Raw genomic sequence first — 26,160 nt, forward strand, 5'->3', positions numbered from 1 at the left:
ATTTTGTCTAGATAAGACTTTGGACTGTTTCTTTTTTGTCTGTTTTTGTTTTTAGCATGCACTTTATGAAGAAATAAGGTAAAAATTATGTTACAAATGGCTTGTAATCGTAGCATCACGCAAAAACTAATTTTATCTTAATTTGTTCTTGTGTTAGTAGGCCACACCAATGCATTCATTACTGTTAAATACCTTAAATACAATACGTCTTTGCCTTAATATGCAATTATACCAACTGCAAGGTCTAGTACAGTTGTTGAAGGCTCTCTTCCTGAGTTATAGGCTCTAGCTGCATGCTGAACGGGCCTGCAGCAGGACAAATCCACAAGAAACGGACTTCTCATAGATGCTTTTTATTGAACTATGTACAGAGGTACAGGAGACCGGTCCTATCACCTCCGCAGCTGGTAGTGTTGTTTCTCAACCAGAACGGCCCACGCATCATACGAGGTTCCATGCATGCTAGATTAAAACCTCCACTGGACAGGCCATAATGGGGCTTTTACCAACCAGTATGGCTAGAGGCAGAGGGTTGATATGCTATTAGGTAACCCACCCACAGCGGGCAGAATGTCGTAAATCAGATATGGTGAAAAAGAAGGAGGAACATTGGAATGTTGGGCTGAAGGTCTGCACCACCACTCTGCACCAGCCTTTATTAACACCACCACTCCTTGTCTTCAGAAGAGCTTCCAATATTCCAATGGTCAAATGTAGTGTTTGCCTTTACCCAGAGTAGAAGATAAGTAATAATAGATGCCTTTTGGAGGTCACCCGTGTTCGCAAGTGTGACCCTTGGCACTGCCCTTTGTGATTCCTGGCTTCAAAGAGGAAAAAGACAGCACCAGAAATAGAGGAACAGGGACACTTTGCTGTGCAGCTGCTCATGGCAATGCTATTTAGCACTGTATCAGTTACAATTTGCAACAAGGTGTGTCCTAGCAACACACTGTAAGGTCCTCCAAGGATCTGGACAGTTCCAAGCATGAGTATGCTTGAACAGGAGGCTTTCCGAATTGATGTGCTTGTATGGCATATGGTGCCGAAATAAAGTTTATTTTGACCTTGACTTCCATTGGCCTGAACTATACAAGGAGTTGTATCTTAAAGCATTCTAGCTGACGAACACATGCTTTTTCTTTCTTGCATGCAGCTTTCTTGGAGTCAGTCACAGTGAGTGTTTACACTGTTCTTTTATTATTCGCTCGAGTGCACATTCAGTTTGTTGCTGCTGCTGAAACAATGCGTTTTTAAAATACAACATTTCATGCATTTTGTTTAGTTTACTTTCATTCTAGGTTGTGCTGATTCAGGCATATGAGCCATAAACTAAGATACTTGTCAACGTTTTCATTCGATATTTGGTGGCAGGGAGACATTTGTTTTTTACAGCCCAGCAGGACTTGGGTTGAGGTTGCAGATTAAACTTTATATGTGTATTTGGAATATGAAAAGTACAACAAACCCATATAGAGGAGCATGGCAAAGGTGTTGTAGGACTCAGTACTAGAACAATACTGTTAAGTTGTTGCCTGTCAGGATTGAGGATTATGGCAGAACTACTTGGGTGCTCTAGTAATAGAAAACAGTGGGCAGGCAGTGGGCAGGCACTGCACATATGGCATAGTTGCGTATGGGTCCTGGCACTGACAGAGCAGCGGGTGAAGGCTGCATGTCAGGATCTAGGTTTATTATAGAGCTGTTGATGAGGGCCAGTATTAGAAGAACAATGGAAGGACGATGTATGCAGTAATGAGGAATACAGTAGAGCTACGTGTGTGCACGACTATTGGAAAACAAGTGAGTGGATGCTGCACCTCAGGCTAGTGCGGTATAAGAGAGCTTCATGTGTGAACAAGTTCTAGAAAAGCAGTGGGTGGGTGGTATGAGTCACAAGTTAAGAGTTTGTAGTGTTATGTACTGGTCCTGGTCTAAAATACTGTGTTTGGGTGTTGTAAGTCAGTACTGAAGAAGAGTATGGCAGACCTGCCTGTGTGTCATAGTACTGGAGCTCAGCAGTGGGTGCTGAAGATCGGAATTGAAGTTTGTGGCAGAACTGCTTGTGCTTTTCAGTTTTTGAGGTGAGGTGCTATTGGAGTAGAATCTGCTACTCCTCAGTTGGTTTTTGCAATCCCTGTCTTTGCAACCTCCTGGCCTAAGAGATGTCAGTACCAGTATCAGAACACAAACAGAGCTCAAGGAGGAGTATTTATTTTCTTTTATCAGCATCCCTGCATGCATCTTGGCGGATGCCAACAACATGTCCACGTATACAACCTCTATAATGGAGCTTCATGTTTTTCATACTCCCGGAACTTTAGCTAATATTTGTAATGCCTTGGCTGACCTAGTTTCAAATAATGCCTTTATGCTAGGTAAATATAAGGACCTTTTTGTGCTGGCTGATTTTTATTGTGACTGCAGGCAGAGGTTAAGCCTGAAGTTGCAGCTTTAACTGACACCCTTAACTCCGAATCAAATAATCCAGTGACCTACATACCCAGTTGTCATATGTTAGACAGAATTTTCTCCTCATCTGACAGCTTTATCACTGATATCCTGGCAGCCTTTCTCTAGACTGATCACTGAGGGATATTTTGTGGCATTCAATGGTGCTTATAAAGACGCCACAAACATCTAAGGTGGGCAGAAACAAGTCTATATGCCTGTGGTCTAGAATCACACTTCAACTTTTAAAAGAGATTTGTGGACAGAATTGCAGTAAAGCTAACACTGACACAGAGATGAATGTCATCAGTTTAAGGATCAAACTGTTCCAGCTTTAGATTCTGTAGCGCCAGTGGAAGAGATGTTCCATAAAAGGGCTTCTGCTACAACCCCGTGGTACTCTGCAGACTTGCAGCAGTAAAACACTGCTGTAAAGCCTTATAGAGGCACTAGAGGATTGGATTCTAAATTGGCATATTCTTCTGAATAAAAACACTAAGGCCCTCATTTCACCGCCCGCCAAGGTTGAACCGCCTAATGGCCGCCTATGCAGCCGCAAACCTGCTGGCCGCACTACAACATCCCAGCTGGGCCAGTGGTCGGAAACAGAGTTGGAGCCGGCAGCAATGTGGCGGTGCGGCGGGTGCAGTAGCACCCATCGCGCTTTTCACTGTCTGCCTGGCAGACAGTGAAAATCGCGACGGGGCTGTGCCTGGGGGCCCCTGCACTGCCCATGTCAAGTGCATGGGCAGTGCAGGGGCCCCCAGGGGCCTCGCGACTCCCCTTACCATCAGCCTTTCCATGGCGGTGTTTACCGCCATGGACAGGCTGGCGGTAAGGGGAGTCAAAATCCCCAGAGCAGCGCTGCTGCGGATTCTGACCGCCGGTACATCCATGGCGGTAAACCGCCGGTCCCGGCGGTTTTGGTCATTGTTAGAAATGGGGTTTTTGGTTGGCAGTCAGGTTACCCTCTGTCCAAGCAAGAACCCTCACTCTAGTCTGGGTAAGTCACACACAATCCAAATTATCCTGTGCCAACCCTCTGGTAGCTTGGAACGAGCAGTCAGGCTTAACTTAGAAGGCAATGTGTAAAGTATTTGTGCAATAAATCATACAATAACACCATATAGCACCACAAAAATACACCATACAGTGTTTAGAAAAATGTAGAATATTTATCTGGATATTGTAGATCAACACAATAAAAGATGCAATAAGAATTTGTAGAAATATCACTGAAAGGTGATATAAAGTGTCTTAAGTCTTTAAAAAGCAAACAAATTCTCTTTCAAGCACAAAGTACCTGGTTTGGAGTGGAAAATCTCCGCAGAGGGCCGCAGAAGAGGAGATGCGTGGAAAAATGGTGTGTGCGTTGGTTTCGCCCCTTCACACACGGACTTGCGTAGTTATTTTTCACACGGGGAGACGTGCGTCATTCTGTGGGAAGAAAAATGGTGTGTGCGTCAGTTTCGCCCCTTCACACACGGACTTGCGTCATTATTTTTCACTCGGGGAAGACGTGCGTCGTTTTCCGGCACGCGGGCCGACTCCTTCTATGGTTCGCGGGATTACCAGATGTCCCAGGGTCTGTGCATGGAATCCTAGACTTGTTAACCGGCTGCGCGTCGTTCCAGGGAGCTGTGCATGGAATTTTCTTCCTCACGGCAGGCGTCGTGTCGATTTTCTCTCTGGAAGTCGGGTGGCGTTGTCCAGGAGAGGCTGTGCGTCGAAGTTCCGGTCGCACCGTAGGTGTCGTGTCGAGCGGCGTCTTTCCGGTTCGGCGTGCAGTGAATTTCTCACTGTGGAACAAGCTGTGTCAAATTTTTCAGCGCACACGGCGTCCAGTGGAAGGAAAGAAGTCTTTTTGGTCCTGAGACTTCAGAAAACAGGAGGCAAGCTCTATCCAAGCCCTTGGAGAGCACTTTTACAGCCAGATAAGAGTTTAGCAAGGCAGCAGGCCAACAGCAAGGCAGCAGTCCTTTGTAGAAAGCAGACAGGTGAGTCCTTTGAGCAGCCAGGCAGTTTTTCTTGGCAGGATGTAGGTTCTGGTTCAGGTGTCTTCTCCAGCAAGTGTCTGAGGTGGTAGGGCAGAGGCCCTGTTTTATACCCAAATGTGCCTTTGAAGTGGGGGCGACTTCAAAGAGTGGCTTAGAAGTGCACCAGGTCACCTTTCAGTTTAATCCTGTCTGCCAGGGTCCCAGTAGGGTGTGTGGCAGTCCTTTGTGTCATAGTAGGCCCTCCACCCTCCCAGCCCAGGAAGACCCATTCAAAATGCAGATGTATGCAAGTGAGGCTGAGTACCCTGTGTTTGGGGTGTGTCTGAGTGGATGCACAAGGAGCTGTCAACTAAACCTAGCCAGACGTGGATTGTAAGGCACAGAAACATTTAAGTGCAGAGAAATGCTCACTTTCTAAAAGTGGCATTTCTCAAATAGTAATATTAAATCCATCTTCACCAGTCAGCAGGATTTTGTATTACCATTCTGGCCATACTAAATATGACCTTCCTACTCCCTTCAGATCAGCAGCTGGCACTTCAACAATGTATGAGGGCAGCCCCAATGTTAGCCTATGAAGGGAGCAGGCCTCACAGCAGTGTAAAAACGAATTTAGGAGTTTTACACTACCAGGACATGTAAATTACACAGGTACATGTCCTGCCTTTTACCCACACAGCACCCTGCTCTAGGGGTTCCCTAGGGCACACATTAGAGGTGACGTATGTGTAGAAAAAGGGGATCTTTAGGCTTGGCAAGTACTTTTAAATGGCAAGTCGAAGTGACAGTGAAACTGCACACACAGGCCTTGCAATGGCAGGCCTGGGACAAGGTAAAGGGGCCACTTGAGTGGGTGGCACAACCAGTGCTGCAGGCCCACTACTAGCATTTAATCTACAGGCCCTAGGCACATACAGTGCACATTACTAGGGACTTATAAGTATATTAAATAGTCCAATTGGGTATGATCCAAAGTTACCATGTTTAAAGGGAGAGAGCATATGCACTTTAGCACTGGTTAGCAGTGGAAAAGTGCGCAGAGTCTAAAAGCCAGCAAAAAAAGAGTCAAAAAAGTGGAGAGAGGCAGGCCAAAAGTTAGGGGTGACCACCCCAAGGCATGTCAGGTCTAACAGTCATAATATGGTGATTCGTACCGCCGCAGTACGAATCGCCATATTATGACCGCGGCGTTGACCGCAAGGGTTGTAATGAGGCCCTAAATCTCCTTGTGTGAGAGACAAAGCAGCTTATTACGCCCAGGTCATACTGTTGGAAAACTCAGTGAAATAGGTACTTGGAGTAGTAAAACCTTTTTTATCCTCTTAACTCAATTACAGGGATTACGCTCTTTTTAGAATTGTGTGAATCAATTTCATGCTATTTTGAGGGAAATATAGAACATTCACCAATCACTGACAGTGAAGGTATCTTCTAGCTATCTGCTAGTGGAAAAGGTTGCAGCAAAGGTAGATAAGTCTTCAGTGTTAGGCCATTTTCAGCCATATGTCCTGGGGTATGTTAAAAGATTTATGGCAGTACTAAATCAGTGTCTTTCCTAATGACACTCCCTGAGTATGAAATCTGGCAAGAGATATAGGGGGTCATTCTGACCCCGGCGGTCTTAGACCGCCGGGGCCAGGGTCGGCGGGAGCACCGCCGACAGGCCGGCGGTGCCCCGCAGGGCATTCTGACCGCGGCGGTAAAGCCGCGGTCAGACCGGCAACACTGGCGGTCTCCCGCCAGTGTACCGCCGCCCCTTTGAATCCTCCAAGGCGGCGCAGCTAGCTGCGCCGCCGAGGGTATTCCGACCCCCCCTACCGCCATCCAGTTCCCGGCGGTCCGCCCGCCGGGAACCGGATGGCGGTAGGGGGGTCGCGGGGCCCCTGGGGGCCCCTGCAGTGCCCATGCCACTGGCATGGGCACTGCAGGGGCCCCCGTAAGAGGGCCCCTACGAGTATTTCACTGTCTGCTTGGCAGACAGTGAAATACGCGACGGGTGCAACAGCACCCGTCGCACCTTCCCACTCCGCCGGCTCGATTACGAGCCGGATTCATCGTGGGAAGGACGGTTTCCCCTGGGCTGGAGGGCAGCCTTTTGGAGGCCGCCCGCCAGCCCAGGGGAAACCTCAAAATACCCACCGCGGTACGGTATTTTGGCGGCTCCCGCCGGGCGCGCGGTGACCGCGCCCGGCGGGAGTCAGAATGACCCCCATAATAGCTTCACATCTTTTGGGACTGTGAGAAAGTCATCCTTTTGCCCTAATCACCATAATTTTGTTTGACTGATACTGGTGGTTTCTGACTCTGACTGTGTCATTGGCCCTGCTAAGCAGACCCAGGGCCAGTGCTCTGTTTAAAAGGTATATGCAAATTAGACATAATTATACTTGGCATGATAACATACCTGTAAGTCCGTAGTACATGGTAGGGCATGTAGGAATAGAGGCCTAGTGGATTTAATCGACTTAAGTGCACACTGCTGTGGTGCCTGCTGTTGTGCCTGTTGTCAATTTAAAAGCCAGCTCTGCCTTACATGCTTCTTTTATATTACATTTATATGCAAATTCAACCCATAAAGTTTCTCCTACGTGCACCAGAGGTAGGGTGCCTTGTAACTATAAGCAGAGACATTATAAAAGATGTTTTATATGGGCCAAGCTGCTTTGATGGGGTGTGAAGTGGCCTCCATTGAGGCAATGGGATATCTTGTGGGTGGAGATCTGCAGGCTGCAGAGCAAAAGGCAGGAAGGAGTTTGGATAGCCAAACAGGTCTTCAAAGGGGGAATGACATTTAGGACAGAACATAAGCTCACCCCCACTTCCTGTCACCACAGCTAGATGGAAGCCCCAATGATAGTTTAGTAGGGGGCTGGAGGGGAAGTGTTAAGGGAAACTGGCCACACCAGTGAGATGGCTTAGCCAGATCTTAACCTCCAGGAGAAAGATTCTCCATCTTGGATTTTGGAAGAATGGTGCTTTCTGGGATTGATTTTTTCCACACTTCACAGGAAGTGGTCACCGCAGAGGTTGGCACCCTGCCCTCAATTGGTCAGTAATGACATCATGCTTGCCAGCCCAGCAACACTGGATAAATATGGTAGAGTTGCCCAGCAACTTAGATCACTGCCTCCAACTACGAACAGAAGAATGACTGCCCTGCTGGAACCCTGGTCTGCACCCCAAAGGTCTGCATTTTGTATGACTGCACCTGTTGCACACTGAGGAACTACAGCTCTAAGGACTTTGCCTGGCTTACAGAAGTGAAGAAGTGGACTCTCTGAAAGCAATAGATTAAAAGAGCTTCACCTGAATCATCCCCATCAAGAGGAGGCCAGCAGACAACTTTTAGCTGGACATTTGAGTATTTTCCAGGTGCATCATTCTGGGAAACATAGTCCCACCCTCTCAAGGACCATCTCAGAGCTTCTGGACACTTGGGTTTGTGTTGTGGACCACACTGAAAACCCAAAGAAGGACTTCTGGAAAGAGATCTAAAACTTTAGAAACGTTTGGAGCATCTTTGGAAAAAACTCCATAAGGTGACAGACCCGTCGTGGAGAGTCAAGCCACCGATGTCAAAACGCTACCTGACCTGAATTTCAGTTCCTCCAGAGGAGCCTCACCCGATGACGAGAAAAAGCTCCAGAAAAATGACTAACCCCGAAGGTAAAACTTTGACCGAGGCCTCCAATTCAGTGTATCTGAGTTGGGCTCCGTCGCGGTCAGATTCAATTTAGGACTTGGGGCTACATGTATCAGTCTTTTTTTTGCGACTTACAATTTGTGAGTTGCAAAACAGTATGTAGGATAGTATCCTTGACACTATTTGCGACTCGCAAGCGGGTCGCAAATGCCCACCTCATGATTATTGGTGAGGTAGGTCGCAATTTGCAAACCCCCTTGGGAATGCCAGCCCTCACAGGGATGGTGGCCTGCTGTAGGCACCCGACCACCATGTCTGTGACTGCTTTTAAATAAAGCAGTTTTTTTTTTTTTTTAATGCAGCCCATTTTCCTTAAAGGAAAACGAGATGCATTACAAAAACAAAAAATGAAACGTTTTTGTTTCAATTTTTCAGAGCAGGCAGTCGTCTGTAGGACCACTGCCTGCTATGAAAAAATGTTTTCAGTGACATTCACAAAGGGGAAGGGGTCCCATGGGTACCCCTTCCCATTTGGGTATGTGTTAGCACCAGTGTGACACTGGTGCTAACTGCGATTGTTTTGCGACCGCATTCTCGGTCACAAAACAATCATACATGGGACTGCGAGCCGCAATTAGGAAGGGAACACCCCTTCCAAATTGCGAGTCGCAATCCCGTTTTGCGATTCGGTAAAAAGTTTACTGAATCGCAAAACAGGCTTTGTACATTGGGAAGTGCTTTTTGCACGTTGCAAACAGCCAGATGCGCTGTTTGCGACGTGCAAAAAGCTTTGTACATGTGCCACTTAGTTCTGATCAAGTGCACCCAGATGTCCCTGGTTGGCGCTATTGATTTTTAAGCACTAGAAAGCATATTGTTTTTATTTATTCTTTAAAAATTAATATCTCTGGTTCCCTACATTGGATTTTGGTCATTTGTGTGTCATTTTAAAGATAGAAATATTCCTATTTTTATAAAGTGGTGTTGGACTTTTATTGTGTGTTGTGTCTTACTTATTCAACGTAATAGTATTTTTTAAAATGCCCTAAATACCAGTCTCCTAAGTTAAGCCTGCCTACCCATTGCCAGCTACCTAGGGATGAGCAAGAGATTAATTTATTTATACGTGACTAGACCTTATATTGTGATAGAGGCCTCATTACTAGTGGTGGGTGTAGGAAGTTGGCTCTGTATGTGCTATTTCAAAGTAAGGAATAGCATGCACAGAGTCCAAGGGTTCCCCTTAGAGGTAAGATAGTGGCAAAAAGAGATAATACTAATGCTCTATTTTGTGGTAGTGTGGTCGAGCAGTAGGCTTATCAAAGGAGTAGTGTTAAGCATTTGTTGTACATACACACAGGCAATAAATGAGGAACACACACTCAGAGACAATTCCAGGCCAATAGGTTTTGTTATAGAAAAATATATTTTCTTAGTTTATTTTAAGAACCACAGGTTCAAATTCTACATGTAATATCTCATTTGAAAGGTATTGCAGGTAAGTACTTTAGGAACTTTGAATAATTACAGTAGCATATATACTTCTCACATAAAACACAAATAGCTGTTTTAAAAGTGGACACAGTGCAATTTTCACAGTTCCTGGGGGAGGTAAAGTATTGTTAGGTTTTGCAGGTAAGTAAACCACCTACGGGGTTAAGATTGGGGTCCAAGGTAGCCCACCGTTGGGGGTTCAGAGCAACCCCAAAGTTACCAAACCAGCAGCTCATGGCCGGTCAGGTGCAGAGTTCAAAGCGGTGCCCAAAACGCATAGGCTTCAATGGAGAGAAGGGGGTGCCCCGGTTCCAGTCTGCCAGCAGGTAAATACCCGCGTCTTCGGAGGGCAGACCAGGGGGGTTTTGTAGGGCACCGGGGGGGGACACAAGTTCACACAAAAAGTACACCCTCAGCGGCACTGGGGCGGCCGGGTGCAGTGTAGAAACAAGCGTCGGGTTTCCAATGTAAATCAATGGGAGACCAAGGGGTCTCTTCAGCGATGCAGGCAGGCAAGGGGGGGGCTCCTCGGGGTAGCCACTACCTGGGCAAGGGAGAGGGCCTCCTGGGGGCACTCCTGCACTGGAGTTCCAATCCTTCAGGTGCTGGGGGCTGCGGGTGCAGGGTCTTTTCCAGCCGTCAGGATTTTAGAGTCAGGCAGTCGCGGTCAGGGGGAGCCTGGGGATTCCCTCTGCAGGCGTCGCTGTGGGGGCTCAGGGGGGACAACTTTGGTTACCCACAGTCTCGGAGTCGCCGGAGGGTCCTCCCTGAGGTGTTGTTTCTCCACCAGTCGAGTCGGGGTCGCCGGGTGCAGTGTTGCAAGTCTCACGCTTCTTGCGGGGATTGCAGGGGTCTTTAAATCTGCTCCTCTGGATACAAAGTTGCAGTCTTTGTTGAACAGGGCCGCTGTTCTCAGGAGTTTCTTGGTCTCTTGGAAGCAGGGCAGTCCTCTGAGGATTCAGAGGTCGCTGGTCCTGGAGAAAGCGTCGCTGGAGCAGGTTTCTTTAGAAGGCAGGAGACAGGCCGGTAGGACTGGGGCCAAAGCAGTTGGTGTCTTCTTTCTTCTTCTGCAGGGGTTTTCAGCTCAGCAGTCTTCTTCTTCGGTAAGTTGCAGGAATCTAAATTCTTAGGTTCAGGGAAGCCCTTAAACACAAAATTTAAGGGTGTGTTTAGGTCTGGGGGGTTAGTAGCCAATGGCTACTAGCCCTGAAGGTGAGTACACACTCTTTGTGCCTCCTCCCAAGGGGAGAGGGTCACATTCCTATCCCTATTGGGGGAATCCTCCTTCTACAAGATGGAGGATTTCGAAAAGTCAGAGTCACCTCAGCTCAGGACACCTTAGGGGCTGTCCTGACTGGTCAGTGACTCCTCCTTGTTTTTCTCATTATCTCTCCTGGACTTGCCACCAAAAGTGGGGGCTGTGTCCAGGGGGCGGGCATCTCCACTAGCTGGAGTGCCCTGGGGCATTGTAACACGAAGCTTGAGCCTTTGAAGCTCACTGCTAGGTGTTACAGTTCCTGCAGGGGGGAGGTGTGAAGCACCTCCACCCAGAGCAGGCTTTGTTTCTGTCCTCAGAGAGCACAAAGGCTCTCACCGCATGAGGTCAGAAACTCGTCTCTCAGCAGCAGGCTGGCACAGACCAGTCAGCCTGCACTGAACAATTGGGTAAAATACAGGGGACATCTCTAAGATGCCCTCTGTGTGCATTTTTTAATAAATCCAACACTGGCATCAGTGTGGGTTTATTATTCTGAGAAGTTTGATACTAAACTTCCCAGTATTCAGTGTAGCCATTATGGAGCTGTGGAGTTCGTTTTTGACAGACTCCCAGACCATATACTCCTATGGCTACCCTGCACTTACAATGTCTAAGGTTTTGCTTAGACACTGTAGGGGCATAGTGCTCATGCACATATGCCCTCACCTGTGGTATAGTGCACCCTGCCTTAGGGCTGTAAGGCCTGCTAGAGGGGTGACTTACCTATGCCACAGGCAGTGTGAGGTTGGCATGGCACCCTGAGGGGAGTGCCATGTCGACTTAGTCATTTTCTCCCCACCAGCACACACAAGCTGGCAAGCAGTGTGTCTGTGCTGAGTGAGGGGTCCCTAGGGTGGCATAAGACATGCTGCAGCCCTTAGAGACCTTCCTGGCATCAGGGCCCTTGGTACCAGGGGTACCAGTTACAAGGGACTTACCTAGGTGCCAGGGTTGTGCCAATTGTGGAAACAATCGTACATTTTAGGTGAAAGAACACTGGTGCTGGGGCATGGTTAGCAGGGTCCCAGCACACTTCTCAGTCAAGTCAGCATCAGTATCAGGCAAAAAGTTGGGGGTTCCTGCAACAGGGAGCCATTTCTTTACAGTGGGTACCTACCAACCCCTACAAATGAACCACCTTCCAACAGGAACTGTGCAATACATCTCTGGAATTTAGCAGTGCTATTGAGCAACTCTTACCTAGTGTCCCTTTAACAATTTTCAGCAATAGTACCGGAAAGAGGCATTAATCTTCACTTATCATTTTATATTGAGGCAAATATTTTTGTGAATGTTGCTCAATCCTCGGATGTGTCCTTTTTTAAAATATATATTTTTTATTGTGTTTTCAAAGTAGTATGACATAAAACAAGAGACAACACCGATGCATCCGGCAAAGTGGCCAAAGGAAAAGGTGGAAAAATCATATCAAACATTAGAATCTGATGAGCAGACACATCGTGCCCAGTAGCGATAATACCAACAATACCTTGCCAATGCAAAAAAAGTGTAGGCGAACAAGAGGCAAAAGCCCAGTTATACAAGTTTTATCAGCATCAGGAAACAAAGGGATGAGAAAGGATAGCCAGGGAAGAGAGAAAGAAAAGTAGGAACATAGAAAGAAGTCCTCACATATATCACAGCCAATCCGAGCAAGCCAAGAGTATTCTCATAGTAATAAAGGGGGGAAGAAGAGAGGGGGAAAAAGGGGAGGTGCCACCAAAATGGGAAACGCTAAACACTAGTTGCCTTCACAGTATTCTGCTGCCCACGTTCAAGAAAGGACCGCAGAGGGGACCACACATCCCTTGGTCAAAAGTTGGGTGGCATCAGCTCCCAGTAAGCTGCTAATTGATCCTGGCATTACACAGCATCCTGCAGCCAATCCTGGCAACGAGGGGCCTGCTTTCTACCCCAGCACATGGCAACCTCACCAATCTACTGTTCTCAGGGGTAATCTCCCTAATATAGCCCAAAAGAGCAAATGTAGATTTCGGTAATTTGAGCCCGACCATATCCTACAGCGCACTCAGAATGTCCGTCCAGAATTCCACCAGTGACCCATAGTCCCACGACAGGTGCAAGAAATCCGCTACCCGCGCTGTGCACCTATCACATCGGTCATCAGACCGAATGCTCATCCTCTTGAGGCTGCGTGTCATGTAAAACAAGCGGTGCAGAAATATAAAATGCAGTAAGCGTAACCTGTAATTGGTGGAGAGCTCCTGCATATGGCCACAGCAATATCTCCATATGTCATCCATCAGGGTCTCCCCTGCATCCAATTCCCAATGGGCTCTTGCCCTAGATGATGCCACAGGTGCTTTCACCTGCAGACACACATAAAAGCTGGTAATAAGGCAGCGGGGAGATGAGGACCTATGCAGTAACTCCAAGACGCGACTCGCCGGATGCGCCGCAGAGAAAGTAGGGTACCTGGATCGCAGGGATTCTCTGATCTTAAGGTAAGTGAGCTTATACTGCATGGTATCGCACGGTGTGCGAAGTGCAGCTTTGGAAGAGATAAATGAGTTCTCAGGGTACCAGGAGCCCAGAGTCGTCAGCTGCAATTCCGACAGACGTCCGTCCAACCGGCCGCCTCCTTATACACGTGGGTGCACAATGTCTCTCACTGGTGCCGAGGGCGCGAACGGCACCCCGGCTCCAGCTAGCAGCAACAGCGCCCACCAGCCCCGCACCGTGCACGCCACCGTATGCACACCCGGTAGACCAGAGCGAGGCTTATCATATAACACTCCAGACAGTCAAGCAAGCCAAATTGAGTCCTGTTCCGGAGCCAAATGCGGGAAATATTACAAAGGGTGCATCCAGAAATGCGCATTATGGGCCTGTGTGCAATTATAATAGAGTTCCAAATCTGGAGCAGCCAATCCGCCCAGCTCGATCGGCAGCACAAGTGTCTCCCATGATATCCTGGGCTGCTTACCAGCCCAAACCAAGGAGATAAGTAAAGACCTCAGCCTCCTCCGGAAGCTGGAAATGAGCACAAGAGGGATGTTGGTAAACAGATAGAGAAATTTGGGCAGGACCACCATCTTTGCAATGGCTATACAGCCAGTCAGTGAGAGCGGCAAGGAGCGCCATGCCCCTACCTTATTTTCCAGCCATCCAATGGCCCTACCGTAATTGGCTGACCACAATTCATCTAGTGCCCTGCACACCCAAATGCCCAGATATCGGACCTGACCTTCAGCCCAGCTCAGAGCATATCGCGAACAATACTGCACCATGACAGCCGACAAAGGCAACACCACATACTTAGACCAGTTGATAGTAATCCCAGGAATCCGACCAAAACGTGCAATCTCATCTAGAAGTATATCAAGGTGGACCCGCGGGTCCTGTACATATAGAGTAACCTCATCAGCATACATAGAAACCAAGATTGGGCGTTGTCTAAACACCAGACCTCTATGATTATGGTGCTGTCTCAACTGTTCGGGTCCCGTACATATAGAGTAACCTCATCAGCATACATAGAAACCAAGATTGGGCGTTGTCTAAACACCAGACATCTATGATTATGGTGCTGTCTAAAAAGGCGTGGCTAGCGGCTCCATCGCCACCGCAAAGAGCAGGGGTGACAGGGGGCAGCCCTGTTGGGTACCCCTACACACCAGAAAAGGATCCAATGCCATCCCATCAATTCTCAGCTGCGCCCCTGGAGCTGAGTATAAAAGACAAATTAATTGAATAAATTTGGGACTCAAACCCACCCGCGCCAGTAGGCCAAACAAATAGGGCCATTCTAGAGAGTCAAACGCCTTAGTGGCGTCCAAGAAAACAGCCACAACTCAGACCTCAGAAGGCACCTTCTGCGCTATTGCAAAGAAGGTGCGAAGATTATACAAGGTCGAGTGACCCGGCACGAAGCTGAATTGATCAGGGAGCACCAAAGACGGGAGAAGAGGTTGCAAGCGAATCGACAAAAGCTTCCCTAAGATCTTATTATCCAGATTTACAAGTGACAGTGGCCTATATGAATCACAATAGCACAGGTCCTTACCTGGCTTCAATATAGAAACTATGAGGGCCTCTTGCAGCAACGGCGGCAGGGTGCCACACTCAAGCACCTCAGCATATACATCTAATAAATACAGGGCCAACAAATCTGCATATTATTTATAAAAGGCCACTGTTAGCCCGTCAAGGCCGGGAGCCCTATCCCCGGGCAGACTGTGGATGACTTGTACTATGTCCTCAACAGAAAACGGCGAGTCCAAATATTGCCGGTGTGTGTTCTCCAGCCACAGCAGGCCTATATCATCAAAGTTATCTGTATAGAACGCTGTGCCCGGGCTTTCCGAGGAAGAATAAAGTGAAGCATAGAACTCAGTCAGCACCACCCGACCTCGTCCGCACTCACCCGACGGTCACCAGCAGAGTCCAATAGCTCCACAATATAATTTCCAGCCCACAGTCGACGCAGCATTTCCGCCAGCATTTTACCAGTCCGCTCGCCCTCTCCAAATAGACAAATGACTAAATCTTTGCTTTGTTGAATAATGTACTAATGATACTCTGCTAAAGTTGATTCATGTTGACCTCGTGCTTTGTCCTAATGTTCATGATCATGCTTTGATAAAGTCTTATTCGAGTTCCCATATTCAATCAATCAATCAATAGTTTATTCGGTCCAGGTTTGGACCATTTGAGAAATTAAAAAATAATCATACATACAGAAGGATAAAAACCATAGACCATCAGGTAAAAAGAGACATTAGCAATTAGTACACTGCTTATATAAAAAAAGGGTTCATAAAACTACATAAAAAGTTTCATAAATAATTAAGACAAGACTCTTAAAATAGTGTCTGGATCTTGCCCTATACAAGAAGCTAAATGCTAAAATAATATGAATCAATTGTTAAAAACATATAAACTATTCTAAGACAGATTTGTACATAAGATAAGACATAGAAACTACATACAATAGGTCCTGTTTACAAAAGTTAGAAGTCAATCAGTGGAAAATGGAGCCCTAAGTTAGTCAGTTCTCTTAAATAAGTTGATCAGATAAATTGCATCTTGCCATTTATAAAATTATATGCGCCAAGGGGCTTATGAGTCACTTCAATTGGGGTAACCCACTAGACAACATGCTCGGAGATACAGTCTTATGTCCTTGATAGATCGCACTAATGATTTCGCCCAGACTATTATGACAGGATGCTAATTCGCTAACTTCTAGACCGTTCTTCAACCAGTGGATTTAAGATCTGTTATGATTCTACTGCGGATTTTCCATGCTGCTGCCAAATATTTAGAAATAGAGCTCACTACCAGCGTGGAAGTGTCATATTTACACATTCTATATACACTGTTTCGGTTTTGTGTTGACAGTGTTTTGCACAGAGGAATAATCCACTTCCCTCGAGGGCATTTGTACAAAGGACAGAAAAATAGGACATGCTCAGAAGTTTCCTTGCATAGATGGCAGTTTATGCATTTGTCAGATAAAGGACTATTGGTCGACCAGCAAGCCGTAAAGCTGTTGACTGCCAATGTTCCATATCTGAACTGAAGTAGTAAAGAGCGGGCACAGGCTGGTATAGGGAGATCCAGGAAGCTTTCAGGCAGAGGTTCGTGTTTGACCAGCAGAAACTTTGCTGTCAGCCGACCTAACCCGGTTGAGCCGAGAGATTCCTCATGAATTTTTTCCCAATATTGATCTTTGATCAGGCGTCTAGTGTTACCAGGAATCATCTCGGGATTCTCCCAATAATGGGATAAATTCAGTTTGACCCAAGCCGCTTTCATCTCCCTTAGCCACCTTACTTTTTCCCATCCGTAGCAAGGTGGCAATAGTTCTTTAACTGCTGACCTGAAGGGTTCGAGTTCTTCCGTTTTCCATAGTCTGACCCAGTACAGAAGTGGTCTTAAGCATGCTGTATCTTTAATGCTGTTTAGACCCAGGTCCAGTCTTAGGGGGAGCATCGGCGAGCCCTTCCCTAGTCTGGATATGTGTCTAAGGAAATTATTTTCTTTGATTTGAAGAGTGTCCAGTTGTCTGTGAGATCCCCAAAGTTCCGCTCCATATAGGGCCGCGGCACGGATTTGGGCTTTGTAAATTTCGGAGATAAGTGTCAGAGGGGGGCTTATTGCAGTGCAAGCCTTACGTCCTATCGCTCATCTTTGGCTGATGGTTAATGCCCCTTTCCTTATAGCTGCATCCCAACTGCCCTTATCAGATAGTCTGATGCCCAGGTAATCGTATTCCATTACCCTCTCCAGGTGAATTGAGTCAATCTTTATATTTGCTCTAAGCTTCTTGTTCGGGGCACTGTATATCATGAGTTTAGTTTTCCTAACATTTATATCTAACCCGAGTTCCCATATTGTAGTTTTGTTGATGTGCTTATTGATATTGAGATTAATGAATATGCTAGTAGATTATAACTAATAGGGAATAAATATCCCAAATCTTACTAGATTTGTGTGGTTATTCATGGCTGAAACTTTATGGTTGTCTCGTTCTTATTACATGTTATTGATTAGTTAATTGATTAGTTATTTTTAAGATTGATTAGACTATTGATCTATCATTTGAGATGTTAAATAGATATCTCGTCCTGAGGAGTCTCCAATCAGGGTCAAAAGGTTCATTGGCCTAAAACGGATCCCCTTGTAAGTAAATTATCAAAGTTGGGACACGTTATCAGTTCCAGCAGGTTAGTGCAAAGTCCGAACCTCATCAGTGGTTGACTCAGTAAAATACTTCAACACAGTGCATGAAGGAGAGCAAATAAGGCCAAGTTGTTATTATATTTGCACGTGGGATCTTTTGATGCATTTAAAAAGAGACAATATTTTCTCTAGGTTGATCCAATGGGGAGTTGGTATTTCTGTGCAGCTGTCCCTTACAGTGTGAATAGAGTAAAGCCCCACAGACCTGTAGCCAAACACTTCATACTCACATTATATTTAAAAACAAATGAAGATATTTGTTTTTGAAAACCCAATTAAATTATAAGGCCTGCACATTTCATAATTAATGTATTAAGTTCTTATCTGCAACAGCCTACCTTGCACAGATACCCGGCTAAAATAGTAGTACCCCTTGCTCAACCCTTGTACCCCTTTATTCACTCATTGAATAGATCATCGTCTTTGACCCTGTGGAGCGCTCTATTTTGTTTGCCTTGGTCCCACTACGTAAATACCATATACAGACGCATACACCCAAAATCTTCTGTCAACTGGGACTATTTTTTGTTATTTACAGAATAGATGCCAATCTCAGATGCTGCTAACGTTGCAATTTTGATGCATTCGGTGTTTAATCTGCTTTTTATTCAAATGAACCCGAAGAACATCTATATCAATATGTGTTTCAAATTAGAATGTCCAGGATTGTATTTCAGCTCCAAACCACTAATTTCATTTGCCTCACCATCCATTAGTGCATTCAGCAACACTAAACTGCAAGTAACCGATGTTCTCCATTGAGGATCAGCTTTGAAAGTTAGAAAGAAAAAGCACAAATAATTAACGAGTGTACCGGGAAGCTTTCTGTATAAGAGCTCCCACGCAATGAGAAGATTTTGTAAAGGAACGAATGCACCGCAGCTTTTGGTAAAGTATTAATCACTGACAGCCGAGCGAGACACTATTTGTGTAATGTGGGAGACTGCTGATGGTTCAAGTAACGCTGGGAGAGTTCCAATTATTTGCATGATCGCTTCTTTGACTCTTGCTTAAGATTGTTTCAGCCAATGGAGATAGCGCTCTTCGGTGCGTGTTTGATGCAGTGAGTTGTTTTCTCTCTTTCCTCATGCTCAGATCACTTCAAACCCTGGTGCGAGTAACGATATCAGTGTGAAGAAAATTGCCGGTATCGCTGATGTCTGCGAGTCTATGAAGCAGCAGCTGCTGGTGCTGGTAGAATGGGCGAAATACATCCCTGCCTTTTGTGAGCTAGCGCTGGATGACCAGGTATAAATCAGACTTACTAATAAAACCAGCTTTCCCCTTCTAGTGACAGGATATACGGCATTAATAATGCATTTCCAATCAGGCTGCATCTTCCAATGTAAGGTGGAGACTGAAAATCTAGTCTAAAATTATTATCGATCATGGAAGCAAACAACTTATTGTGTGCCATTCTTTGTACACCGAGGTGATATAACATTTTTTAACTCTGTTGTTCCAGAAAGTAGGGGTTGTACGTGATGCATGTAAGTAATATAAATCACTAATACTTATTCACATTCTGTGGTGAGGGAAAAGGGAAAAGAACAAGCATTGACAAAGCCAGAAGGTCTGGTGTTAGCTCCTGACCTTTTGGATTTGCCAATGCTTTTTGTTCTTTTTTAAATGGTTTCTGTAAAACGTTATTCCAAAAAAAAAAAAACATTTTATTTTGTCAGTCTTGTCCACTTTTGTTTCATAAAAAGCCACTTGCCCCTGGTACTAAAAGTGATGTCATTTTTCATGAAACTGCACATTGTGCAAAAGCAGGACACCATCACTCACAGTAAACTTAGCTAATGGCTGAAGTAAAGTCAACCACTGCCGCATGATGTATGCTGCACTGGGTGAAAAATGTGACAGACACAACACCAGACTAGTGGGTGAAGAGGGCTGGTTGGAAGCCTGCATAGATGTATTTTAAAAAAAATGTGTTTACAAACATAAAATTAGAATGGTGCTTGGCTAATTCCAGACTTAATACAGAGTTAGAAGGGCAGGAGAGCAAGCCCGAAGGGATATTCCGAACGAGAGAGATCGTGAACATTGACAAATGGGGGTTTAAGTGGTACCCAGATTTTTGTCCTAGTGCTTTCGGGAAAAGGGCAAAGGAGGGCTCATGAGTTACAAAAGATAAGGTGAACCATGACCTTCTAGCCGCTCATTTGTTTTCTTGTATAGTGCAGGTTATGCATAATGACGTGTGACGTACATAAGAAAACAGGGTTAAGTAGCCCTTTGTCCCTCACTTTTTTAGTTTGTTGATTTCAATGCCATAACGGTTTAGCTGAAGGCCATAACGATAGGTCTGTCATGCCACTATCTTGTAAATAATCACTTGCCATTCATCCACCCATACAAATTATTTTTCAAAAAGTATCACATTTAAATTCAGAAAAGTATTTGGCTGTTTAAAGAACTGCAGTACCCTAAAAATTAATTGAAAGTAGGGGTTACTTTGGCACTGTACCAGTAGTGGTCTAAATGTTTGAAGATAATTGACTATGGGCCTCATTACAACATTGGCAGGCGCAACCGCCACCCGCCAAGTTGTAACCGCCGTGCATTTTTTGTTGAAGAATGTCGGCTCAGTAATGCCTTTGTTATCCTGTTGCAGCGCAAACAGCTCTCAGGACCTGTATAGTGTATATTTGGTTATGAAGACCAATGCAACAGCCACTTCCCAGTGAGCCCTGGAATGCAACAGTAGTGATTCTTGCCGTTAGTTAGAGATACTGTCACTGACAAACTTTAAAGATATGCCATCTTCGCTCAACCTTGGTCCCAGCCTTATTTAGAATTGGTGGACTGTCAGTTTTACATCAGTGGAGCCCTCCTAGGGTCAATTGTTACAATGCTTCCTTTGGTAGAGTAGGGGCGTTAGAAGAAGGGCACTGCACTGACCTAATTAGGGTGGATGGTATATAATCTGGAGGCGAGGGACAAAAAATCTCCCTAGGTGTAGCTGTCAATAGTTTTTCAGTAACAAACTTCCACTTTTGGAGTTTGTATTTGTAAAACAAACACTTTGGTAAAGTTCTGTGAATGACTGTACATACCCTTACATGAACAACGGGGGAACAGGCAGCAATTTGGCACAGGCTTCAGCTTCCCTGTGACATTTGAAGGGGAGAAAACTGTTTTGCAGTGTTTGAAGGAAGGGGAGAATAGGTGCATGCATAGGTCTCTCATACCACAACTTGATTTTACCGTCTTTAAAAATAGTCCCGATATACATGCTCAGAGGGTGAGTGAGCCTGTGGGCTACTCCTAGGATGTGCCAGGCATGGAAGAGTGACTTGACTTTTCTGGATTTGGCAAAGACTCACACCATCCACAACACTCCACCTACACCTTTAAACCACTGCACAGGAGGAAAGACTGAGAGAAAATTGAACCAAAGAGGAAGGAAACAGACCAGGTTGCTGACACACTACTACCTGGAGAGGGCACGAGCCTTGAACTTCTTGGACTTTGTGGCACTGGCCTCCCCAACTCTCTCTGGAGTACCATAGAGAATAGACTTGTAAGGGTCCTGTGGAGAGGGATCCCGTCTACTCCAATGCTAGCAGTATGCCCCTGGGAACCCTATGTCTCCTGGGGTCAAGAAGTAGTGGTTCTGGCTGCACCAATTTCTACCATTTGCAAGCACTCTTGTAGCTCTTCGGTGTACATAAACCGTTGTTGTTAGGTTATCTGAGTTTGCTACGCAACTGTGTTTAATATCGAAATAAGACTCACACACAAAATGTTAACCGTTTTAATGATTTATTGCAGAAATGATACATTGCAGATGAAAGTTAAATTAGGAGCATAATATCTATTTCAACTGGTTTTTTTCCCATGACTGAAAATGTGTTGTTCTGGAAGCACTTCTGTTCTTTTATTGAACTGTATAGTGACACTGTGCCAAAGTCAGTAGGTCTGATTTTTTTGATACATCCCTTTTATTGTGTAAGGTACATAAGTGGGGTATTGTGTTTTTAGGGGTTAGCACCTCCTGGTGGGACTGTTTAAGAAAGGTGCTTCCAGCATAGGGATTCCAGGGTACATTTAGGGAGATACCTGACTCGTGAATTTTCTTTGTGGGGCTTCCTTTGTAAGCTTTGAAGCCCCTTAAAGTGTTTTTCCATAAGCATTTACATCTGGCAGTCTGGGTATATTTTTCAATCTGTGTGTGGCATCTAGTGTGCGTGATAAAGTACTTTTTTATTGAAACTGTACTTGACGGCAATTTAATGAATGCTGTTTGTTGCACTGCTGAGGTCTGAGTCTCTATCCCAGACTGTGTCCCCTGAGTAAGCCTTGGACTGCTGTACCTCACTACCCTAAAGTCAAGTGCTAAAATGGGTGCTTGCTTCCAAGTCTGGGGTCTGCAGTACGGAAGTCAGAGGACATTAGAGGCCTATGACCACAGCTGGAAAAATTGGGGCCAATACCTTCTGTACGCCCTGACACCCTCTAACTCGGATTTCTGTTGCAGCTTTTCATTAATTTCACAAAATGTTGGGTTATCCGCTAACCATGCGTATGAGGCATTAAGCACTTCGATCTCATGGAGCCAGGGTCCTGTAAAAGCTGCTCCGTTATCTTATCTACCTTCTTTCAGGTAAATAACACACTCAGCGTGAATTTGCCCAACAGATTTCCATTAAGCTCAATGGGGAAAAGAACATATCTCTAAAAGTTTACACCGCATCATGAAATTAATTTACAAGCTTGCAGAAAGCACATTGTTTACATCAAGGCGTGCACACTCACGTTTCAAAATTACTCAGCAAAACCTTTACACGTACCTTATGAAATTGTTGAACAGATGATTCGGCCCCTCCCCTACCTCCAGTGTCAATGTGTGACAGATTAAAAAAGTCTGACAATGAACACATGGGAGTCATTAAACATGATCTTGACCTCCCCCCTCAATTCAATCCTACTCTCTACAAGTAAATCATATCGAATTAATTTACCTTTAAAGAGGTTTTACTGGCTGGCATGGACCTAAAACGTCCAGTAACCACACCAATCTCATTCCAGCAATTATTATCAACATGTGAACAAATTACTTGGTGAATCCTTTGCATACAACAGGCTATTAAAACCAGACCTAGTGAAGTAGCTTTTGTATCTTTGTTTCACCTGGACACGAAAGCAGGACAATACAATGCTCTCTAGCCTTACTCATAGCCCTAGTTCTTTTTTTGTTTATAATTATGTGTGAAAAATATATGGGCTGTCATTGCATTCCTGCTTTCATTTCAATGGCATAGAAAGAAATGCAGACTATAATACAGACTCCTTTGCTAGCCAACCTCCATCATTTCACATGGAAAGATAAACAGTAGTATAACGAATGATAGGATGCCTTCAATTTGGAGCTGCTTTCTTTTCTATGTCAATAGAAAGTTTATTGTAGCCCTGTGTTTATAATGTCGGCATAGAATATCATAACGGCCTCCTGGCCATCCACATAAGAAACATGCCAACCACCAGCAGTTATGATGGTAATATGTAGGGAGCTTGGATTAATTTAAATAGAGTACCCTGCCCTGCTGGTTCAATCAATCAATCAATCAATAAATTTGTTGAGCACGCTACTCACCCGGTAGGGTCTCAAGGCGCCTTGCTACTGCTCGAAGAGCCAGGTCTTGAGGCACTTTCTGAAGGACAGGAGGTCCTGGGTCTTGTGTAGGTTGGTGGGGAGGGAGTTCCAGGCTTTGGCGGCGAAGTGGGAGAAGGACCTGCTGCCGAATGTGATGCAGTGAATTTGAGGGACTGTTGCGAGGGAGGCAGAGTGGAGCTGGCGTGTCGGGATGTGAAAGTTAAGTCGATTGTTGAAGTATGTCGGTCTGGTGTCGTGGAGGGCTTTGTGAGTGAGGATTAGGATTTTGAAGATGATCCTTTTGTTGACGGGTAGCCAGTGTAGGGTTCTGAGGTGGGGGGAGATGTGTTTGTGGTGAGGGAGGTTGAGGATGAGACGTGCTGAGGCGTTCTGAATGCGCTGGAGTTTTCTCGGGAGCTTGGCTGTGGTTCCCACGTAGAGGACGTTGCCGTAGTCCAGTCTGCTGCTGACGAGGGCGTGGGTAACCGTTTTTCTGGTTTCTATGGGAATCCACTTGAAGGAGCATATGAAGGGTGTTGAAGCATGCGGACGAGATAGCGTTGACTTGCTGGGTCATGGAGAGGGTAGAGTCTAGTAAGAAGCCGAGATTTCGTGCGTGGGTGGTGGGTGTCGGGGGCGGACCCAGAGTGGGTGGCCACCAGGAGGCGTCCATGCTGACTTGTTGGGTCCAAAGATGATAATCTAATTTTTTTCTGAGTTCAGCTTGAGGTGGCTTGCTGTCATCCAGTTAGCGATGGCGAGACGAGAAGTCTGGTGTGTAGGTTGCTCTTGGCGGTTGCGGAGTTCCTCATAAGGGAGAGGATGAGCTGGGTGTCGTCAGCATAGGAAATTATGTTAAGGCCGTGGGGTCGGACGATGTTGGCGAGCGGAGCCATGTAGATATTGAAGAGGGTGGGGCTGAGTGAGGATCCCTGTGGGACTCTGCAAATGGTCTTGGTGGCCTTTGACCGGAACGGGGGGAGACAAACTCTTTGTGTTCTTTCGGAGAGGAAGGAGGTGAGCCAGTCCAGGGCTTTGTGGTGAATTCCAGCGTCGAAGAGGCGTGTGCGAAGGGTTTTGTGGCATACGGTGTTGAAGGCTGTGGAAAGGTCTAGAAGGATGAGGTCAATGGTTTCACCTTTGTCAAGCATGGTCCTGATGTCGTCGGTGCAGGTGATGAGGGCGGTCTCGGTACTATGGTTTTTGCGGAATCCAGACTGGGAGATGTTGAGTATGCTGTTGTCCTCCAGGAAGCGGGAAAGTTGGTTGTTGACTATCTTTTCTATGACCTTCGCGGGTAAGGAGAGTAGAGAGATAGGTCGGTAGTTTGTGAGGTCTTTGGGGTCTTTGGTGGTTGCTGAAGAAAATCCAACAGAAGCTGAACGTTTGAAAAAATACTCAATCATCAGAAAGCTAATGTAGTAAAAAATAACAAAGTACTTCTTTATGAGTGCAGTGCATGTATGGCGTAATAAAAGGAATGTGTAACGATTCGGTGCACTTTTGAGATGTGAATTAGTCCCTCATGCATTGAGTGGAAGTATACAGCCATTAGCATGAGGTGAGAGATACTGCTCTGTGGTTCACTGAAAAGCCTCTCTATATTTGTGTTAATTTGTTTGTATTAAAAAGTCTTGCATGCAGCTGTGCTGCCAAGCCACCTAAAGAAGTCCCAGCTGACCCAAATGATCATAGTAAATGTTTGTCCTCTTTTGGAGCTTTTTTATGGCAAATATTCACATTTGTAATAAGAAGGGCTAAGTGCAAGGTGATAACCAGCATTAAGTTGAAAGCTCAATGAGGTCCTTTGAATGAGGTACTTTTTAAATTGGCGGGTGCTTTTTTAACAGATGTGTAATACCTTAGTTGAAATTAAAGGTATTATTATTATATTTTTGAATTTACTGTAGCACGTTTCACTAATTTGTTTTAGATGGTGTGGATCCTAGATTAGATAAAAGAAAACACAATTTAAATTTATGAACTATTTGTAAAGGATTCCAGAGCAGCAAATGATTTTGCAGTAGTGCATGCATCAAATTATTTTCTGATCCTGAAAAAATGCATGCCTTTTTCAATTCAAGAGTTATGGCTGAGCAAACACGTTAAACTCTACCTTCCCGGTCATGTCTTGATCATACAGTAGACTGAATATACCATCGTTTTTTTCCTTCCTTAGCGTGTCCCAAATCAAAAGACTTTGTGGTGCAACCTTCAGCGTTGTACTGGAGCAGGGTGCAAATTTTAATCAACAAAGAACTTCTCATCTCTGACTGACCAGCCTATGTTCACTTTAAGAATGTATTTTCCACTTCATGAAGATACAGTTTATTGAGGGAAATGATTAGTATGTATGAGATACAATCGTATTTGTACCATGTTAAATCTGCTAAGGGGTTACAGCTGTAGATTGGGGGTATACACTGTGCCACGCCTAGACCTCGCAAACTGCATTTGGCAACAACCCCATTGAAGTGGATTCCGATGTGGCATGGGATGTGGTTTAAAACTATCCTTTCATCTTGGGCATTACAAGTGAAACATCTGACTACATGTACGAAATCCTGTACTTGTGCCTTGTACATATTTGCACACATTTATGAGAACTCCAATGCGAGTGTTTTACAGTTATATTAAGGAGTAAGATAATGCTAATTCAGTCAGAAAAAAATTAAAATCACAATAATGAAGTGTACCTGTACTTGTTTCTAGGTTGCTCTGCTGAGGGCACATGCTGGGGAACACCTTTTACTTGGAGTCGCTAAAAGATCAATGGTCTATAAGAACATATTGCTTTTAGGTAACTATACAGAGCGAGGACACTGTGAAATTTGCACTTAATTGAACTTAAAAGGTATACAAATGAAGATTTGTCTTTTCCAGCAATTTTACACGAATTGTACACTGGCGTACCTATATACCTCCCCTCTGCCCACACATTAGGTCTGTATCAGTGACCAGGCCATTTCATTAGAATACAAGCACCAAACCTGGTAGCATGAAAATGGGC

General features: G+C 45.3%; 1 protein-coding gene across 5 annotated transcripts in view; it reads left to right on the top strand.

Moving 5' to 3' along the window:
* HNF4G (hepatocyte nuclear factor 4 gamma) overlaps positions 1-26,160 on the top strand; it is a 423,834-nt gene that overhangs the window by 374,539 nt on the left and 23,135 nt on the right. For all 5 annotated transcript variants that reach the window (XM_069220374.1, XM_069220373.1, XM_069220376.1 and 2 more), the window contains 2 exons: positions 18,644-18,796; positions 25,863-25,950. In XM_069220374.1, coding sequence (XP_069076475.1) covers positions 18,644-18,796; positions 25,863-25,950 — 241 coding nt within the window. The remainder of the gene's footprint in view (positions 1-18,643; positions 18,797-25,862; positions 25,951-26,160) is intronic.

Source organism: Pleurodeles waltl, chromosome 2_2, assembly GCF_031143425.1.
Source record: "Pleurodeles waltl isolate 20211129_DDA chromosome 2_2, aPleWal1.hap1.20221129, whole genome shotgun sequence".
Lineage (NCBI taxonomy): Eukaryota > Metazoa > Chordata > Amphibia > Caudata > Salamandridae > Pleurodeles > Pleurodeles waltl.